Source organism: Pelodiscus sinensis, chromosome 1 (genome assembly GCF_049634645.1).
Source record: "Pelodiscus sinensis isolate JC-2024 chromosome 1, ASM4963464v1, whole genome shotgun sequence".
Classification (NCBI taxonomy): domain Eukaryota; kingdom Metazoa; phylum Chordata; order Testudines; family Trionychidae; genus Pelodiscus; species Pelodiscus sinensis.
The window spans coordinates 284,797,016-284,814,648 of record NC_134711.1 but is presented as its reverse complement, the minus strand read 5'-3'; the positions used below and the strand labels follow the sequence as shown (position 1 = coordinate 284,814,648).

Sequence of the window (17,633 nt, the reverse complement as noted above, 5' to 3'; positions counted from 1 at the left end):
CCAGATACAGAACCTTTACAGTTAATTTTAAGTGATTTGCAACAGCAAACACATTTCTAAATATGGAAATAAAAAATTGCTACCTAATGTTGCAAAATATATATATCTTTATATACATGAACATCTTTCAATTCAGCACAGAGGAAATTACTTACCTGAAATGCTGTAACTCGCTCAAACCCCCATTTTGTGTTCTCCTGACTTCTGTGCACAGCCATTAGGTTTTTTAAATGCCCAGAAATTGCTCAATCTCCCTCTCCTCTCTAATATAGTAGTTGTCAGCTTCAAGGGATATGACAGGTCATAATTTCTATCCATCTATTTTTATTTTATCTGTGGCCCTAACATTCCTATCTTAATCAGCAAAAACACACATCCCCAGTCTCCCATGGGAAAGTGGATGTAGAGCTACAGGTATGTAGGACAACTTTCCTTCAGAGAACAATAGCTAAGTTTAGAGTGGATTTCTCAGACAGAAAGGTAAGTATCTTAACATGGATATGTTTGGTGATTTGAGAGCCAGAGGAAAATTTCTGGCAAACGTAACAATGACATCCTGAAGGAAAATATGCAAGAAATAAGTCGGAATATAGTGTATGGACATGTAAACCAATGTGGCAGTTAAGATCAGCGGAAATGTTCTCAGTATTGGTTTCTGGGACCCAATTCTTCAGTTCTGGAAGCAGCAAGGCCCACTTCAGAAGAGGTTTCCCTTCTCACTTCCACTCACACCTTTGAAACTCATTCCCATTGTTAGTGAATTTGCAGAATTTCAAGGGTATTGTCCAAGAGTTGTTTATTTGTTTCAACTGATTCATTTTCATTCACTTAATCAATTTGTCTATTTTTTTTTTGCAGGAATCATCATACTTATTTAATACAACCCACTATGGATACCTTATGCAATTTCTGTTTATTTTTTGTAAAATGTTTCCAGTTGAAATAAAAAATGAGTATCATCTTTAATTTGTATTGGGATTCCTGATTGTGCTACTGACTGCATAACTTCAAGCAATTTACATAAGCTTTCTGATCCTCAGTTTCCTCATATACAAAACCCATCTTTGTGAAACACTTTGGAATCCTTGGATAAATGTTACTAGGTAAGTCCAATGTATAAATATTATTAAAGTTATTTGAAAACTTATGATCATATAAAATATTTCTAAAATATAAAATCTTCTACTTTCATAGGATACATTTTCCATAGCAAGGATAAGGAAGAGAAAGGCAACATTAAATATTATTTAATGTATTGTAAAAGCTTGGTAACAACATATATCATTGTGCAAACACTTTTCACAAAGAGTTCATATATAAATTTTCTGAAATCATTAAAAACTCTGGAAGTATGGTTTGATACTTAAGTTACTATACAATTTTATTTCCATTTACCAGCCTGAGACAAGGAGAGTGTGGTATAAAATTGAAACAAATCCCTTTGTTTACATAAAATGTAAGTGGGTACTAATTAAACACATTACCCTCTGTCCACCTGTGGAGACGCGAGTTCAAACTCTGTGAGGTTGGAAATGAAAAGAAATTGGTCCTATTTCCTAATGGAAATACACTACAGCTCAGGGCTGTCATGTATAGTGATATAGCACAATTAGAAGGACCTGCTCAGATGGACCCAAGAGTAAAAAAGCAAGGGTTGTGCACATCTCCAGGCAGTCCCTGGATTACGTACAAGATAGGGACTGTAGGTTTGTTCTTAAGTTGAATTTGTATGTAAGTCGGAACTGGCATCCAGATTCAGCCGCTGCTGAAACTGACCAGCGGCTGACTACAGGAAGCCCGAGGCAGAGTTGCTCTGCCCCGGGCTTCCTGGAATCAGCCGCTGATCAGTTTCAACAGCGGCTGAATTTGGATGCCTGGGACAGAGCAGCTGGGGCGCTGCCGGGTAGGTCCCCGCAGCGCCGCACCTCAGCGCTGCGGGGACCAACCCGGCAGCACCACAGCTGCTCTATCCCAGGTGTCCCCAAGTCAGCCGCTGCTGAAACTGATCAGCGGCTGATTCCAGGAACCCCGGGGCAGAGCAACTCTGCCTCGGGCTTCCTGTAGTCAGCGCTGGTCAGTTTCAGCAGCGGCTGACTTGGGGACGTCTGGGGCAGAGTAGCTGGGGTGCTGCCGGGTTGGTCCAGTAGCGCCGAGGAGCGGAGCTGCGGGACCAACCCGGCAGCGCCCCAACTGCTCTACCCCAGGCGTCGTCGGCAAGAAAAGCCTGGTCTGCTGGGGCGGGGGGGGGGGGGGCGCACTAGCTGCCCCCCCCCCCCAGCAGACGAGGGAGACGCGGGTGGCGGGACCGCCGAGATGCGCCGCGGTCCCGCCCGCATCCACCGCGGCTTTGCTCTGCGTCTCCCTGGTCTGCTGGGGGGAGGCCCCCCCAGCAGACCAGGGAGACGCCCCCCCAGCAGACCAGGGAGATGCGGAGCAAAGCCGTGGAGCACGCAGGCAGCGGGACAGCCCAGACATGCCGCGAGCCCCCCCCCCCCCAGCAGACCAGGAAGACGCGGAGCAGCTTTTCTCGCCCCAGAGGACGCGGGCGGAGGGACCGCGGCGCATCTGGACGTCTCGCCGCTCCCGTCCTCCGGGGTGAGAAAAGCCCCATTCGTAACCGCGGGTCTGACATAAGTCGGATCCGCGTAACTCGGGGATTGCCTGTAGTTGGAATGACAGACCTATGTGAAGAAAACTGTGGCTCATTTGTTGTACTGCACTTGGCTCTATCTTCTATCAAACTCTCTCTTGAGTATTTGATCAAAAAACCCAATATAAATATAATTAACATATGCAACAATTATTAAATGCACATTACAATGACTGAATTTTTTTTCCTAAGAACAAACTGGCATACGGTTATATATAAAACGTTGGAGAACATTTTATTCATTGCCTAATAAAATTCTCTAATGAATCTAATATTCTCTAATTCTCCAATGAAGAAAAAAATTCAAATCAGCTACTCGTAAGCCTCTGTGTAACTACAGATTGAACCTCTTGAACCCAGGACTCTCTGGTCCGGCAACATCCATGGTCCCACAGGATCACAGATGTTGCTGGACCAGCGAGCCCTGGCACTGGGAATGCTAGTCAGGGAATCCAGCAGAGGGGAGCCCTACCATCAGACTGGTGAACCCCATCCCCCTCAAGCCCTGTCCCTGCGGAGCCCCGTCTGGGTGCAGCTATAGCAGGGCAGCTGTGGCAGAGCCAATGTCCCTGGGACGCTCCGGCTGGGCAGTGAAGCAGTGGGACTAGCAAGTCCCATCTCCATGGAGCTCCGTCCCAGCATGGCAGCAGCGGGGCAGCCATGGAGCTCTGTCCCAGGGGAGCCCTGGTGGGACGCGGCAGCAGGGCAGCCGCAGAGCCCTGTCCCCAAGTAGCCTCGGCCGGGTGATGCAGAATTGGGCCACAGAAGATGGGGATCTACGTTCCCAGACAGCCCCAGCCAGCTGGTGGCAGCATGCCGAGCCCAAGCCCTAGAGCAGCAGGGCTGGAGCCCAGTGGCAGTGGGCTAGAGTGGAGACAGCCAGAGGGAAGGGGCAGTATCCTGGGAAGCCGGTGGCTGAGGAACTCCTGGATCCAGCAAATTCCCTCATTCGGGACCGTTCAGATCCCAAGGGTGCTGGACCAGGGAGGTCCAACATGTATTTGTCTGAGGGTTTACTGTTTCCATCTAAATTACAGTTACTTCAAAACAGAATTAAAATACAATATATATCTTTCACCATCACCACCAACCATAGACATGAATTTGATGAGGCTTTTTCAGGGATTTAATTCATAGGATTTTTGGTAGGTGTGTATGGGAACAGGGTTTTGTTAGACTTCAGGGATTAGACAGACAATAAGATTGTGTTATGAAATTGCCAGAATACCAGCAGCTCTTTTGTTCTGACTTTGTCCATAAAGGTTAGGATTTGGAATAGTAACCCAATGCAGATTATTCACTAAGTGCACTCCATCCCACCCCACTGAAAGCATACATTACTTACCTTACATGTGATATCACTATTTAACTGACACCTGCTTAATGAACTTCAATTTGAACAACATTTGTTCTACCCTCTGGGTTTTCAAAGACAGCAAGCTAACGTAGGTTGGAAGGGGGATCTGTGGTGCAATTTCAAATCCAGCTGCAGAGCAGGACCTTCCCCCCCCAGTTTTTTCATGCCACACTGTGAAGCTGTGTTGCCACTCCACTTTACTGCTGCAAGTAAGTACCCAAGAGATTGTTGGAAAAAAAGTGGAGAAGAGGAACCTGAAAGTTCTTGCAACAATTTTTATTTTAGAACAGCTGTCAGGGAATGTTCATCTGTTCTATACTCTGGAAATAAGGATAGAGAGGGCAGGCACGCTAGCCAGTTTCCTCCCTCACCCAAAGGCTTGCCATTCATCTTAGGCCAAAAATGGTTCTGTGCTAATACATCCAAACAATTGATACATACAACATTCTGTATTACCATGTTTAAGATTAGATATTGCTTGTAGCTACATTATTCATTTAACAAAGATATGCAGTGATTCCAACATGTAACAAATCTCAAGATTTTTAAAAATTCTCTGAAGGAGCTCTTTTGAAAATGCTAATTCGATTAGAGAGACAAGATGGGTGAGGTAATAGCTTATTACAATGTATAACCTACTAACAGCCCCTCTCTCAAGCTGCCTCCCTGCACCTTCTTCCTTTCCCCCTTTACTGAAGGGTAATAAAGAGCCTCTTCATCTTGAGTGGTTCATTGAAATATATGTTAACTAATTACGTTAAACAATCTGCTCCATTTAAATGTGACACTCTTAAAGAACATTTCTCGGACCTGAAGAAGTGTCCTGCATAAGAATGAAAGCCTGTCTCTCTCTCCAGTGGAAACTGGTCCAATAAAGGATACTATTTCACCTACCATATGTCTCTAATATCTGGGCTCAATACAGCCGCAATAACACTTAATTCCTATTATTCAGTTAACAGAAATTAAAGATGAAAACAATACACAACTCTCACCATAAATTTCAGTTTGACTCTCACTATACAACATCCAGATCCTGCAACTTCAGATATACAACACACTTCTGCACTGAAATCTTTCTTTGGAGACACTAGGACTGCGTCTACACTGGCATGATTTTGCGCAAATACTTTTAACGGAAAAGTTTTTCCATTAAAAGTATTTGCACAAGAGAGCGTCTATACTGGCATGTGCCTTTGCGCAAAAGATTTACTTTTGCGCAAAAGCATCCGTGCAGGTGTAGACGCTCTCTTGCTCAAGAAAGCTCCGATGGCCATTTTAGCCATCAGGCTTTCTTGCGCAAGAAATTGATGTTACCTGTCTACACTGGCCTCTTGCGCAAGAACACTTCCGCAAGAGGACTTATCCCTGAGCGGGAGCGTCAGAGTATTTGCACAAGAAGCACTGATTTCATACAGTAGAACATCAGTGTTCTTGCGCAAATACTCACGGCCAGTGTAGACAGGCGGCAAGATTTTGTGCAAAAGCAGTCGCTTTTGTGTAAAATCTTGCCAATGTAGACACAGCCTAGAACTACAGTGCTACCTTAGCCCAGTAGATACTTGCAACTATGAATATGAGCAACTGCTGTCATTCACAAGAGCAGTTTTAAAATGCTAAGAACTGTTAATATTTCTTTCTGTAAATTAGTAGAGGTTAATTCTCAGGGAGAAGTACTCACCTACAGTTTTTCCTATTTTTGAGAAATGCATGTGCAAATAAGCATCTTAAATGCACTTACAATATACAATTAAAGGGCCAGAATCAATGCTATACTTTGGTGTTTCTCCTGTCACTCAGGAGAAAAACAGGTTTAAGTCTCTTGAGTGACAGAGAAGCTTGAGAGAGCAGAAGACACTAACACAGATATTTCTAAAATGTTCTGAGAAAGGTGAAGTGAAGGACTTGTAATAAATGCTGGATGTAACCTTATAATAATTCAATAATCCAACCTTGTCCTTGTTCCTCACCCACTCCCTCCAAATTGCAGGGTTTCTCTGGGATGCCAGATTGTATTATCTCGGTGTATTCCCCATGTAGGTGCACAGATTATTTGGGAATCATCTAGGGACATGCTGAGGGAGTCTGCTTACAGAGCAGACAAAGTCAGTCCTTCCCTCTGCAGCTCCTGTGGCAATGACATTCAATGTATCATTCTCTATACCACCACCAAAGGAAGGGAGAGATCTTGTATATGAAAGGTCCATGTTAAGATCAGGCACTTGGGGTCAGAGAAGAGGCATTATGAAGGAGCAAAAGAGGCAGAGGGCTATATGAAACTGCTTGAGGGATATCTGGAACTGCTTGAGGATGTTCTCCATTTTGAGCAAATGCTATAGAAAGGCACAAACCAAGTCCAGGACACTCCAACTATGGCAGAGAAAAACCTACCATCAGGGGTTCCTAAACTTGTTGAGTTACTTTCAACACACCTGGATGCTGAGGTGAAGAGAAGTGGTGACATTCCAGCACTAGGGATCTGGTTCATGAAAGGACTTTACTGATGCTACACTTTTGTAGCAACCTTCTGATAGTAGAGGAGAGAGGTGGCTCAGAAGGCTCAGTTAAAAAGGGCAACTATTTCTGAAAGCTCAGGTAAGGTGAGAAGTAAATCCACCTCAGACAGTCAAAGGAACAGGGCAGTTACATACAGTTGGGGGATCAAAGACCACACCATATAGTATAAATACAGGCCCTTGTACATGTGTGGAACACAAGAAGAAGAAGATGTAGGTGGATCCTAACTTCCATGTGTATTGAAGACCTATTCAGTTTTCACATCTCAGTAATCATACCGGAGAAAAATATAGCAGGGGAAATTTGTGGACGTGCTTTCCAATGTCCTTGTAGCATAACGATACAGCTTTGATCCAGTCAACAGCCAGAAAACTATAAATGCTGATCACTGTCTCTAATTAGCTACCAGCACTCATAATTCAGCCAGTATGATTTGCAACAGACAGGTGAGTGCTCCACTCAGCTGTTCAAGTATCCACTGTATATTTCAGAGAAAGTTTGTGAGCAAGCAAGTCTGTCCGTCTGTCTGTTGAAAAGCACCTTCTAAATGGTAAGAGCTAGACCACCAAATTTGGGATGCAGCTACCTCTTAACATAACTTACAGCTAGTTGAGGGGTTTTGTTGTGTGTGTGAGGGAGTACCTGAAGTGCCCCTCCCACCAATGCATACACTCAGATAGGGCATACCATGGCTAATACCAAATATTCCAAGGCCATAAACCAGGCAGTGGAGGTTAAAGCTATAGTCACGGGCAGTGCTATCTCAGGGGATGGAATACCATGGGAATGAATTTGGGTGTTGTTTTGCAAAATTATGTGGGGTGTATCTATTATAACATTCCTACTGGTACAAGTGCTCTACCGACAGCTCCAAAGTAAGCTAAAAATGTTTAAATTGCTGTATTTAACCTGTTGGGTTAAAGAACCCTAGGTTAAGAGAAGGGAAGAGTAGGAACAGGTTTTTAACCCACTGTAGCCAGCAGCCCTTTGATATATAGGTAAAACCTTAAACTATGGTCTATGGCTAAGCTGTCCCCCCAGAAACCTGCTGTTCAGTTGGAGCAAAGAGACAAGGCCTAGCAGGCCTAGCTGAAACCAAAACAGCTAACAGGAAGCTTGGAGAAAACAGGATGGATACAAAAAAGCAGCCCTGTCTGTTTATAAGCTAGGCAGCACAATATCAAATGGAAAGCCATAACTGGATACCACTATTAGGAATTTCACATAATACACTCAAGTTTACAGCCCTGCGAGGTGCCCCACAGTCTGCATGAGAAAGAGACACCCAGCTGCCCTCTTAAGGCCAAACACGAATTGTTGCTAAGGAACTAGAAATAGCACCCCCGCCCTTTCACAAGCCCAACTTGCTAATTTACCAAAGACATATCCTAAGCAATTGCTGCTGTGTATCTTTCTTCATTTTGTTTTTGCTGCTTTATACCCCCAGACAAGCACCTATGGACCACACTTATCCCGTCAGGAAGACATCATTACCACTCCTATGCATCCCAATCGGAATATGGGGGCTCGTCCCGGGATCCAAGCTTGTAAGCTAAATCGGAAGCTGGAGACTGACATCCAAAGAGAGGCATGCTTGTATAAATGCCCCGAAATGAATGGATGTGTCCCTTAAACACCATATTCTGGATCCTTGTAGAATAGAAATTGATACAGTGGGTGAGTGTGTTATGGGTGGTATATTCAATCATATCACTGTGGTACTCACTAATTATGTGGGGTGCTTATGTGTGGTATCTACTACACCTGTTACCTGGAGTGACCAGACACCCAGTTTGCCCCCCGTCCGTGAATGCAAGTTCAATGCCTCTGCCATAAGAAGCTGTCAGCCACGTTTATGCCAAGCTAGTGTATCAGCATCTGAGGTTTTGGCTAAAATGTTTCCCCCAAATTGGACTCTTTCCCTTGGGCCAAAATGACAAACAGTGTGGGATCAGATCCACATCCTTAATAAAACATCAGGTCATCCTCGAACGGCTGACACCGTAATTAAGGGGCATACCAGGGTGAGGTGCAGTGCCCCACCACTGAGGGGTGGAATGTATGGGTCAATTGCAGAAGAACTCTGTATGTGTGATGAGGCCTGCATTTCCCCCTCCTTCCCACCTTTCCCTACTACTGATGAGCCAGAAGCAAGCCTCTAGGAACATACGCCATTGTAGCAAGAACAAATTGTAGATAAGGGCAGGAACATAACAATCTTGTTTACCTAAATGTACTGATCATGTAAACAAAGTAAAAGGACAAGCAGTACAGCTGAGCCATACTATAACAAGCAATGAGTAACCCCTGGAAATCTCCAAACTGCCACAAAGTAGAGAGACAGTGTTTAAAGCTGCACCAGAGCACAGCAATTTGGATCTCACCGATGGGATTTGGGTACCGGTGCCTCGGAAGCTGAGACAGTCTCCCACTTCATCCGCAGACGAAATGGGGTTCCCGGCTAACCAAAGGGATGTAAGAAATGCCGCTTTTCCTATCATGTTGTTCTTTTAATTAAGGGGCACAGCTGATAGCTGTCAGGAAATAAACTGCCTGTGTTTGACAGATACCTGTGTAGCATTTTTTGTACTTTGAAAACCCAGTTCTGGACCTGAGACTCACTCTTGCCGGCAACAATGGGGATGCATAAAACCATACAGAAAAGAAACAGAATCACCAGGTAGGTGAAAGGAGCTGGCTGAGGTTGCCCCCATCATGTCTGGGACTGCCCCAGTGTCCAGCCTCCCGCCTCCCACTCCCAGGTGCCATTCAAAGAAGGTGGGGGTGGGGGCTGCAGCTCTCCCATCCATTCATACAGGAACATTGCTGCCTGTTCCCCCTTGTCAAGAGGGAGATCAGTTTTCTCCATTCTTCAGTCTCTCTGGGGAGCCCTCTCTCCCAGGGCTGGATTAAGACCTTTAGAGGCCCTAAGCCTTGAATAGATGATGGTGCCCCCCCATATGTAATTCAAAATTAAAACAATACTACAGGCAGTCCCCGAGTTACGCGGATCCGACTTACGTTGGATCCGTAGTTACGAACGGGGATTCTCGCCCCGGAGAACTAGAGCAGCGGGACGCCTGGTCCCGCCGCCCGCCGCCCGCCTTCTCCGGGGCGAGAAAAGCTGCTCCCCGTCTCCCTGGGTTGCTGGCTCCGCCAGCAGCCCAGGGAGACGGGAGCAAAGCGGCGGAGCACCGGTGGCTGGACCCGCGGCCGCTTCTAGATCAGCTGGAAGCGGCGAGGGTCCTGCCGGGTGCTCCACCGCTCTGCGCAGCGTCTCCCTGGTCTGCAGACCAGGGAGACGCTGAACAGAGCGGCGGAGCACCGGGGGCCGGACCCTCGCCGCTTCCAGCTGATCTGGAAGCGGCGCGGGTCCAGCCGGGTGCTCCGCCGCTCTGCGCAGCGTCTCCCTGGTCTGCAGACCAGGGAGACGCTGCACAGAGCGGCGGAGCACCAGGGGCCGGACCCGCGCCGCTTCCAGATCAGCTTGGAAGCGGCGAGGGTCCGGCCCCCGGTGCTCCGCCGCTCTGTTCAGTGTCTCCCTGGTCTGCAGACCAGGGAGACGCTGCGCAGAGCCCCGGAGGACCCGGGCCGGACCGCGGCGCTGATCTGGAAGCGCCACGGTTTGGCCCGGGTCCTCCGCAGCTTTGCTCCACGTCTCCCTGGTCTGCTGGGGGGGACGCAGCTAGTGCCCCCCCCCAGCAGACCAGGGAGACGTGGAGCAAAGCCGGGGGCCTGTGGTAGAGCAGGTGGGGCACTGCCGGTTGGTCCCGCAGCACCGCTTCTTGGCGCTACTGGACCAACCCGGCAGCACCCCAGCTGCTCTGCCCCAGGCGTCCTGATTCAGCTGCTGATCAGTTTCAGCAGCGGCTGAATCAGGATGCCTGGGGCAGAGCAGCTGGGGTGCTGCTGGGTTGGTCCAGTAGCTCCGAGGAGCAGCCACGCTACTGGACCAAGCCAGCAGCACCCGAGCTGCTCTGCCCCAGGCGTCCCAAAGTCAGCCGCTGCTGAAACTGACCAGCAGCTGACTACAGGAAGCCCAAGGCAGAGTTGCTCTGCCCTGGGCTTCCTGGAATCAGCTGCTGATCAGTTTCAGCAGCAGCTGACTTGGGGACGCCTGGTGTTCTTATCTTGAATCTGTATGTAAGTGGAACTGGTGTCCAGATTCAGCGGCTGTTGAAACTGATCAGTTTCAGCAGCGGCTTATGCCAGTTCTGACTTACATACAGATTCAACTTAAGAACAAACCTACAGTCCCTATTTTGTAGGTAACCCGGGAACTGCCTGTATACCGTCAAATCTCTTCTCTTTTTTTTTGGTGCTCCTGCTTTGCTGGTGCCCTAAGTACATGCTTAGTCTGCCTATTGGGTAATCCAGCCCTGCTGTCTCCCCAGGGCAGCCTGTATAGTGAAACCCTCATCTCCTGTCCCCACCCCAGAGCAATGATTGAGTTAAAGACCTGAGCAATGCCAGGTAAATCTTCTATGCTGCTGTAACACAAAAATACAAGCATTTGGCCAAAGGATCTGCAGGTTTTAATGAGCACTTTGCTGGAAAGTTCCATAGATACTCTGGCAAAAATATGAATGCTGCACATGACCTATCCTCTTTGTAGTTCATGCCCTAGATTTGAGGAGGGATGTAAATATCCATTTCCTAGTTAACCTGTTAAACGATATAATTGTATTTATTTAATTGGTTAAAAGGGTGGTTAGGGTCTGGCTAGCCAGCCACAGGCAGGGGGGTCCTCCAGCTCAGCCTTCCACAGTCAGGAGACTGCTGCAGCCAGCTGGCATCCCACCGCGCCACACAATGCCCATGGCAGGAGATTGCTCTGGCTGGCCAGGATTCAGCTCTCGCCATGCGGTGGGTAGGGCACTGCTTCGGTTGGCCGAGGCTTGCTAGCAGGGCCACAGCCCTCCCACCTGCAACTGGTCCTCCAGTTAACCAGTTACCATGTAAGCATGATGGTAAGGTCAATGCTTATGAGATAACTGGTTAACCTTTTACATCCCTAGCTTCGAGGAGAGTCAGTTAATGACCATATTACAGAAAGCTACTTGGTTACATTTTGTTGTTTGATCGCACAATCAGAATGATCCTGGTGCACTGCAATGCTGTTTACTACAGGGCACTCCGACCATTTTGATCTCTTGGGGTATGTCTACAGTACAAAGTTAATTCGAACTAACAGCCGTTAGTTCATAGGCGCTACACATACAAACCGCTTAATTCGAACTAGGTAAACCTCATTCTACGAGGACTAACGCCTAGTTCGAATTAAGTAGTTCAAATAAAGGGCTGTGTAGCCACTTAATTTGAATTAGTGGGAGGCTAGCCCTTCCCAGCTTGCCCTGGTGGCCACTCTGGGCCAAACGAGGGAAACTCTTCTGCCCCCCCCCAGCCCCGGAGCCCTTAAAGGGGCACGGTCTGGCTACAGTGCTTGTGCCAGGTGCAAGCCTGCCAGCACCCAGCCAGCAGACCCTGCACCTGGCATGGCATGAGCCAGCCACCCGTTGCCACCCAGCCCTCCGCCTCTTCCCAGGACCAGGCTGCAATGCTGGACCGCAAGAGGCTGGAGCCTGCCCGGGCCCGCAAGAGGCGGGCGTCCGCCTGGTCTAGTGCAGAGATCATGGACCTCATCCAGGTTTGGAGGGAGGCCTCCAACGTCCATGACCTCCATACTAGTCACAAGAAAGTGGCCATCTAGGGCAGGATAGCTGCCAGCCTGGAATCCAGGAGCAGGTTTGCATGAAAATCAAGGTGGTCCAATAAGACCCCCGACCCTGAGCCCTAAGCTTAGAACATAAGGACATAAGAACGGCCATACTGGGTCAGACCAAAGGTCCATCTAGCCCAGTAGCCTGTATGCCGACAGCAGCCAACACCAGCTACCCCGGAAGGGATGGACCGAAAACAATGACCAAGCCATTTGTCTCATGCCATCCATCTCCAGCCTTCCACAAACAGAGGCCAGGGACACCGTTCTTACCCCCTGGCTAATAGCACTCCATGGACCCAACCTCCATGACTTTATCTAACTTCTCTTTAAACTCTGTTCTAGTTCTAGCCTTCACAGCCTCCTGTGGCAAGGAGTTCCACAGGTTGACTATTTGGTTTGTGAAGAAGATCTTTCTTTCATTAGTTTGAAGCCTGCTACACATTCATTTCATTTGGTGTCCTCTAGTCCTTCTATTATGGGAACTAATGAAGAACTTTTCTTTATGCACCCTCTACATACCACTCATGATTTTATAGACCTCTATCATATCCCCCCTCAGTCTCCTTTTTTCTAAGCTGAAAAGTCCCAGTCTCTTTAGCCTCTCTTCATATGGGACCTGTTCCAAACCCCTGATCATTTTAGCTGTCCTTTTCTGAACCCTTTCCAAGGCCAAAACATATCTTTTGAGGTGAGGAAACCACATCTGTACACAGTACTGAAGATATGGCGTACCATAGTTTTATACTTCCCCTCCTCCTTCTTCCCCTGGCTTCCCCCTTCCAGCTCCCTCCTCCCAGGTTTCCCCCTCCCCTCTTCCACCCTCTCTCTTCCCCTCTCCCACCTCCTTTTCCCAGTCTCCCCAGAGGTTAATCCCCCTCTCCCCCAGTTTTGTTAAATAAAGAGTTTCTATTTTTGAACACATGTGTCCTTTATTTTTTACATCAGGAAGGGGGGCTAGGGAGGGGTAAGTGGAAGGAGGTGTGGGAGGAATGGGGCACGAGCCCCCGATGGGGAAGACTGGGGTGGCTCTGCGGGCTCCTCAGGGTGGAAGCTCTCCTGCAGGGTCTCCTGGATCCTAACAGCCCCCCGATTGACCCACCCAGATGGCAGCCTGCGGCAAGTGCAGCCGGGCTGATGGCCGAGTGCTGTGATGTGCCGAGTGCGAGCACTCAGGGCACTCCAAGACAGGACTGCTTTGCTGTCCCTCATCGAGGTAGACAAGCAAGTGGGGAACCCTGAGAACTGTCTGTCCGGGGTGGGGGTCAGGTCCTTTTAAGCACAGCCCTCGGCTAGCCTGAGGCAGCAGCTCCACGCTCAAAGTCCTAACCTGATGCCCTGCCGGCACCTGTTCCGGCCATCCTTAACTTCGGTTCAGAGTCCACTCAATGTGGACATGCTAGTTCGAATTAGCAAAACGCTAATTCGAATGAGTTTTTAGGTCTGGATGCACTAGTTTGAATTAGCTTAGTTCGAATTAACTAATTCGAATTAGTGCTGTAGTGTAGACATACCCTTGGATTTTTCCTTTCAACTGTTATTATTTTGAGAAGGCTTCCCAAAGCTGTGACTCAGTTTCCTGTCTAGCACTGAAATTGTCAAGTCCCTGTTCTGTATGACCACACTGCACTGCCAGGAGGAGTGGGGACATTGTTAGGGCTTTCTGAAGGAAGGTAGCAGTGCTTTTTAGGTGTGTATGTGTGTGTTGGAAGCAACAAAGTCAGAAATTGCAGTAAAAAAATGGGGGGTCAGCATGGAAATGCTGACATCCCCAGGAACCTAAGGGAGGAAGGCTCTCAAATGGGCAAATTCAGCTGTTAGAAACCCTTTTGCCATACAACTAGCAAGACAACACCCACCCTCCCCCCTCTCAAGGTGCAAATATCAGGTTGGGATAGGAGCTGCAGTGGGCATTTTGATAGTTGCTCCTTTTAAAGGGGGCTGGGAAGGAATTGTTCCCTCACCACCAAATTGGTTTCAGTAGAGTGTGTGGGGGGGGAGGTTCGCCTTCCCCACAATGGGTGTCAGAGACAACCTGTTATGGTGAGGAGGAAGGATTATTAGGCTATCTATCGCAAACTCTTCTGTGAGTGTGGGAGAAGATGTTCAGTGCAAGTACTCCATAGAGAGGGCATCTAGTAACAAAATTAATGGGCTGGTAAAGGATTTAAAAACGAGGTGATGGTTAAAAGAACAGAATGGGAGATATAGGGGAAGAGACTGGGCATGTTCGGGGCTTCTATGGTTCATGTAGCAGAGAGCCAACACCTACCTCTCTCTTATAGACTACATTAACCATCCTCTATCAGGGGGAGAGCTGGATGCTAAGATCCAAGGCAAGAAAATGAAGCTTCATGGAATTGCTGGCACTGTGCACTTTCATTTGCTGGATAGTCCAATTTAAAAATAAAGCTGAGGGCTGATTAATCTCTATGAAGGGTCTCCTTTCAATACATTTGGACAATGGGCAATTATATCAGAGACTGGATAATTTTCCGTTTCGTGGTTCTTGTAAGTCTGGGCTCTGTGAGGCCTCAACGGAAGCATTTAATGCAGTTACAGAGAGGCTCAGAGTATTACTGATGCAGGATAAAACAGAAGGATTCGTGATGTTTATCATGAAAGTCTGAGTACTTTACAAGAACACAGCTAAAGGTTGAACCTTTCTAGTCTGGCACCCTTGGGACCTGACTTGTGCTGAAACAGAGAATCTGTTGAACCCTGGAAGGTCAATATTTTCTAGCAGCATTACCAACATTTCCACTGCTTTTTAGGGATGTTAAATATCAGTTAACTGAATAATCAATTAATCTCATGAATTCTTATTGGTTACTCAACTATTCTATAGTCCACGGGGCTGGGGCCAGCAGCCAGTGCACTCCAGCCCCAGTCCTGAGGAGCCTCCTTCCACTCCCCTTATTTTGAAATACCAAGGTGAGCATCCACACTACCAAGCCCGTTATATTGACATAACTGGCTTCTTATTTTGAAATAATAACTTCTGATTGTGAAGAGGAAAAAGCTTATTTTGAAACAGTTATTTCGGGAGTTATTATTTCAAAATAAGTTATTTCAAAATAACTCCCCAGTGTAGATATGCCCTAACTTGCCACAGGACTCCACATTGTTTTTTGGAATATGAGAAGTTACACTTTGTTTCATGAGTATTTCGCAAACACATTATTAAAAGGTCATTATTTTTGTTTCAGGAAAAAGTAATTTAATGACTCCGCAAAGACGTTGTCTGTATTATATATAATGACACTTAAGTAAATCCTGAAAAAGACCAGCAATCTCAGATAACACCATTCAAAGTGCAAAGTAACTATCATCTGCCAGGCTAATATTTTTCAACACACAAACATTTCTTCCAAAACATAATTCTTATTTATTTGAACTGAACAGGGAGGAATGATTTTTAATTTTTTAAAATAAGTAATCCCAAATAGATAAAAGGCTTGATTTTCTTAGACTATTAAAAACTGACCCAAAACAAAAGAAAAAGCTGCTGTGAAGGATATATTTGGACAACTCACAAACAAACTCAGAAGCCTGCAAATGGCCAGTGCTGAAGACTACTATCAAACTGTTCATCTTCTACACACAAACTACTAAAGTACTGTATTCATAATTTTAACTTAACTTTTATTTGCTGACCTTACACTATCACTACCCTAAGAAATTGATTATGAACAAATCATCTTCCACACTGATCCTCCTTAATACATCTAGATAAAACTGAGATATTTTTAAAGTTGACAGTATAATACACTGATGTAGGTAAGAAAATGACAGTGCTTTCACTGAACCTGATGAAATACACATACTATATGAAGCATAAGAAAAGGAAATCTCCAATATTGCTAATATCCTTGGCTTGAAAATACAGATCAACATATAAGGAATTCAGGCCACAGCAGTGTGTAGTAATTTACTGCATATTTGCACAGTGTAAGCCAAGCTACAAGCACATAACAGAAGCAAGGACAGAAGAAAGGTTTGGTTTGTTTTTTGTCAAAGAAAATTCTCAAGAGCAGAAAAGTAGCACAAAGGAAATACCTTAAGATCTCGCCTTTCCAGGTGTAAAAGCTCAGAGCCTCGGATGTCATGGCTGATGAAGATTTCTTTGTACTCTCCCAAACTGAGCAGATCCAGCCAAGCAGCAACTTCATCTGTGCCCCATTTTTGAACTACCAAAGTTAAGAGCAAAACCCCCTTAATTTCTACATGCTCAAATGCATTACAAGCAAAGGTTAGGCCAAAGAGTGGAAAACAGAGTAGAACCGCCGTGCTAGCAAAGGGAAAGGTTAAAAGTGTAATTTCCACAAAAACTGAGTTTCTTTTTACATGCAGGTTAGAGGTTAGCAATACACATGAGAAGATGGGGTTATTTGCTTTGCAGCCGTGCTTTCAACTTTACTCTAGTTTCCTCAATAAAGCCATCAAACCTCATACACTTCAACAAATTCCCTTTCACTCATCTAAGGATCAGTGGTGCAAGGCCCCGGGTTGTTCCACTATATATTAATGACTCTTTACTGGTTACAGAGCAGTCAGAAAAAAACCCCTTCAAATATTAATTAAAATGTAACATCAACATATATACTGTACTCTTATATAAGGTGATCGCAGCATGCAGGTCCAACTTTATAAATTTCTCTAGTGCTGTTAATTAATGCAACAAATATTCTATTGACCATACCTGTTCCACAGGCCATTAAAAATCTCTATGTCAAGATTGTTCTCTAAGGTTAGTTGCCCACATTAGTCTTAATAGGCCAAGTTTATTAAAAGAAAATAGGTTTGTGTTATTGACAAGTAGTCTTTTGCATTTTGGTTTACCTTTCATTCAATGCTGATTAGCTTTAGACTGAGGTACTCTAATATGGTTTATATTTTAACGTATTAGTGAAGTGAAAAGCTAAATTCAGATTAACAACTATAGTGAGTTTGTTTTGCATTTAAGGTAGTATAGCATATTGACTACTGAAATACCAAAGTGTAGGAGCAGTTTTAGTTTCTTGTGACACCAGTTATTTTCAGGGCATAACGTTAAGGTAGTATGTTCACAGATAACAGTGAGGAGAGAGGAGAGTGGAGTTTGTTCAACTTCTTCTAACTAATTAAGAGAAATGGATTTTTTATGCACATAATTAACTGTGGTAAAAACTTACTTGGAATTTTAAGGGACAACTGTTTGAAGTATTAATTTAAAAAGTGTTAATGAAAGCCTTTGTGCAGCATCTTAGACTACCCTTGAAAAACTGGAATCAATGTTTTATACTGAAACAGAGCTGGTTTATTTACGACTTCTGTTGGCATGGAGTTAGTTAAATAAAAACACCCAGACACAAGAGACTTTCCATCCCAAAAGTAGAAAACAAAGCTAC

At 45.9% G+C, this 17,633-nt stretch overlaps 1 protein-coding gene across 5 annotated transcripts in view; it reads right to left on the bottom strand.

Moving 5' to 3' along the window:
- DGKH (diacylglycerol kinase eta) overlaps nucleotides 1-17,633 on the bottom strand; it is a 267,234-nt gene that overhangs the window by 16,290 nt on the left and 233,311 nt on the right. For all 5 annotated transcript variants that reach the window (XM_075918953.1, XM_075918954.1, XM_075918955.1 and 2 more), the window contains one exon: nucleotides 16,303-16,433. In XM_075918953.1, the coding sequence (XP_075775068.1) occupies nucleotides 16,303-16,433 (131 nt within the window). The remainder of the gene's footprint in view (nucleotides 1-16,302; nucleotides 16,434-17,633) is intronic.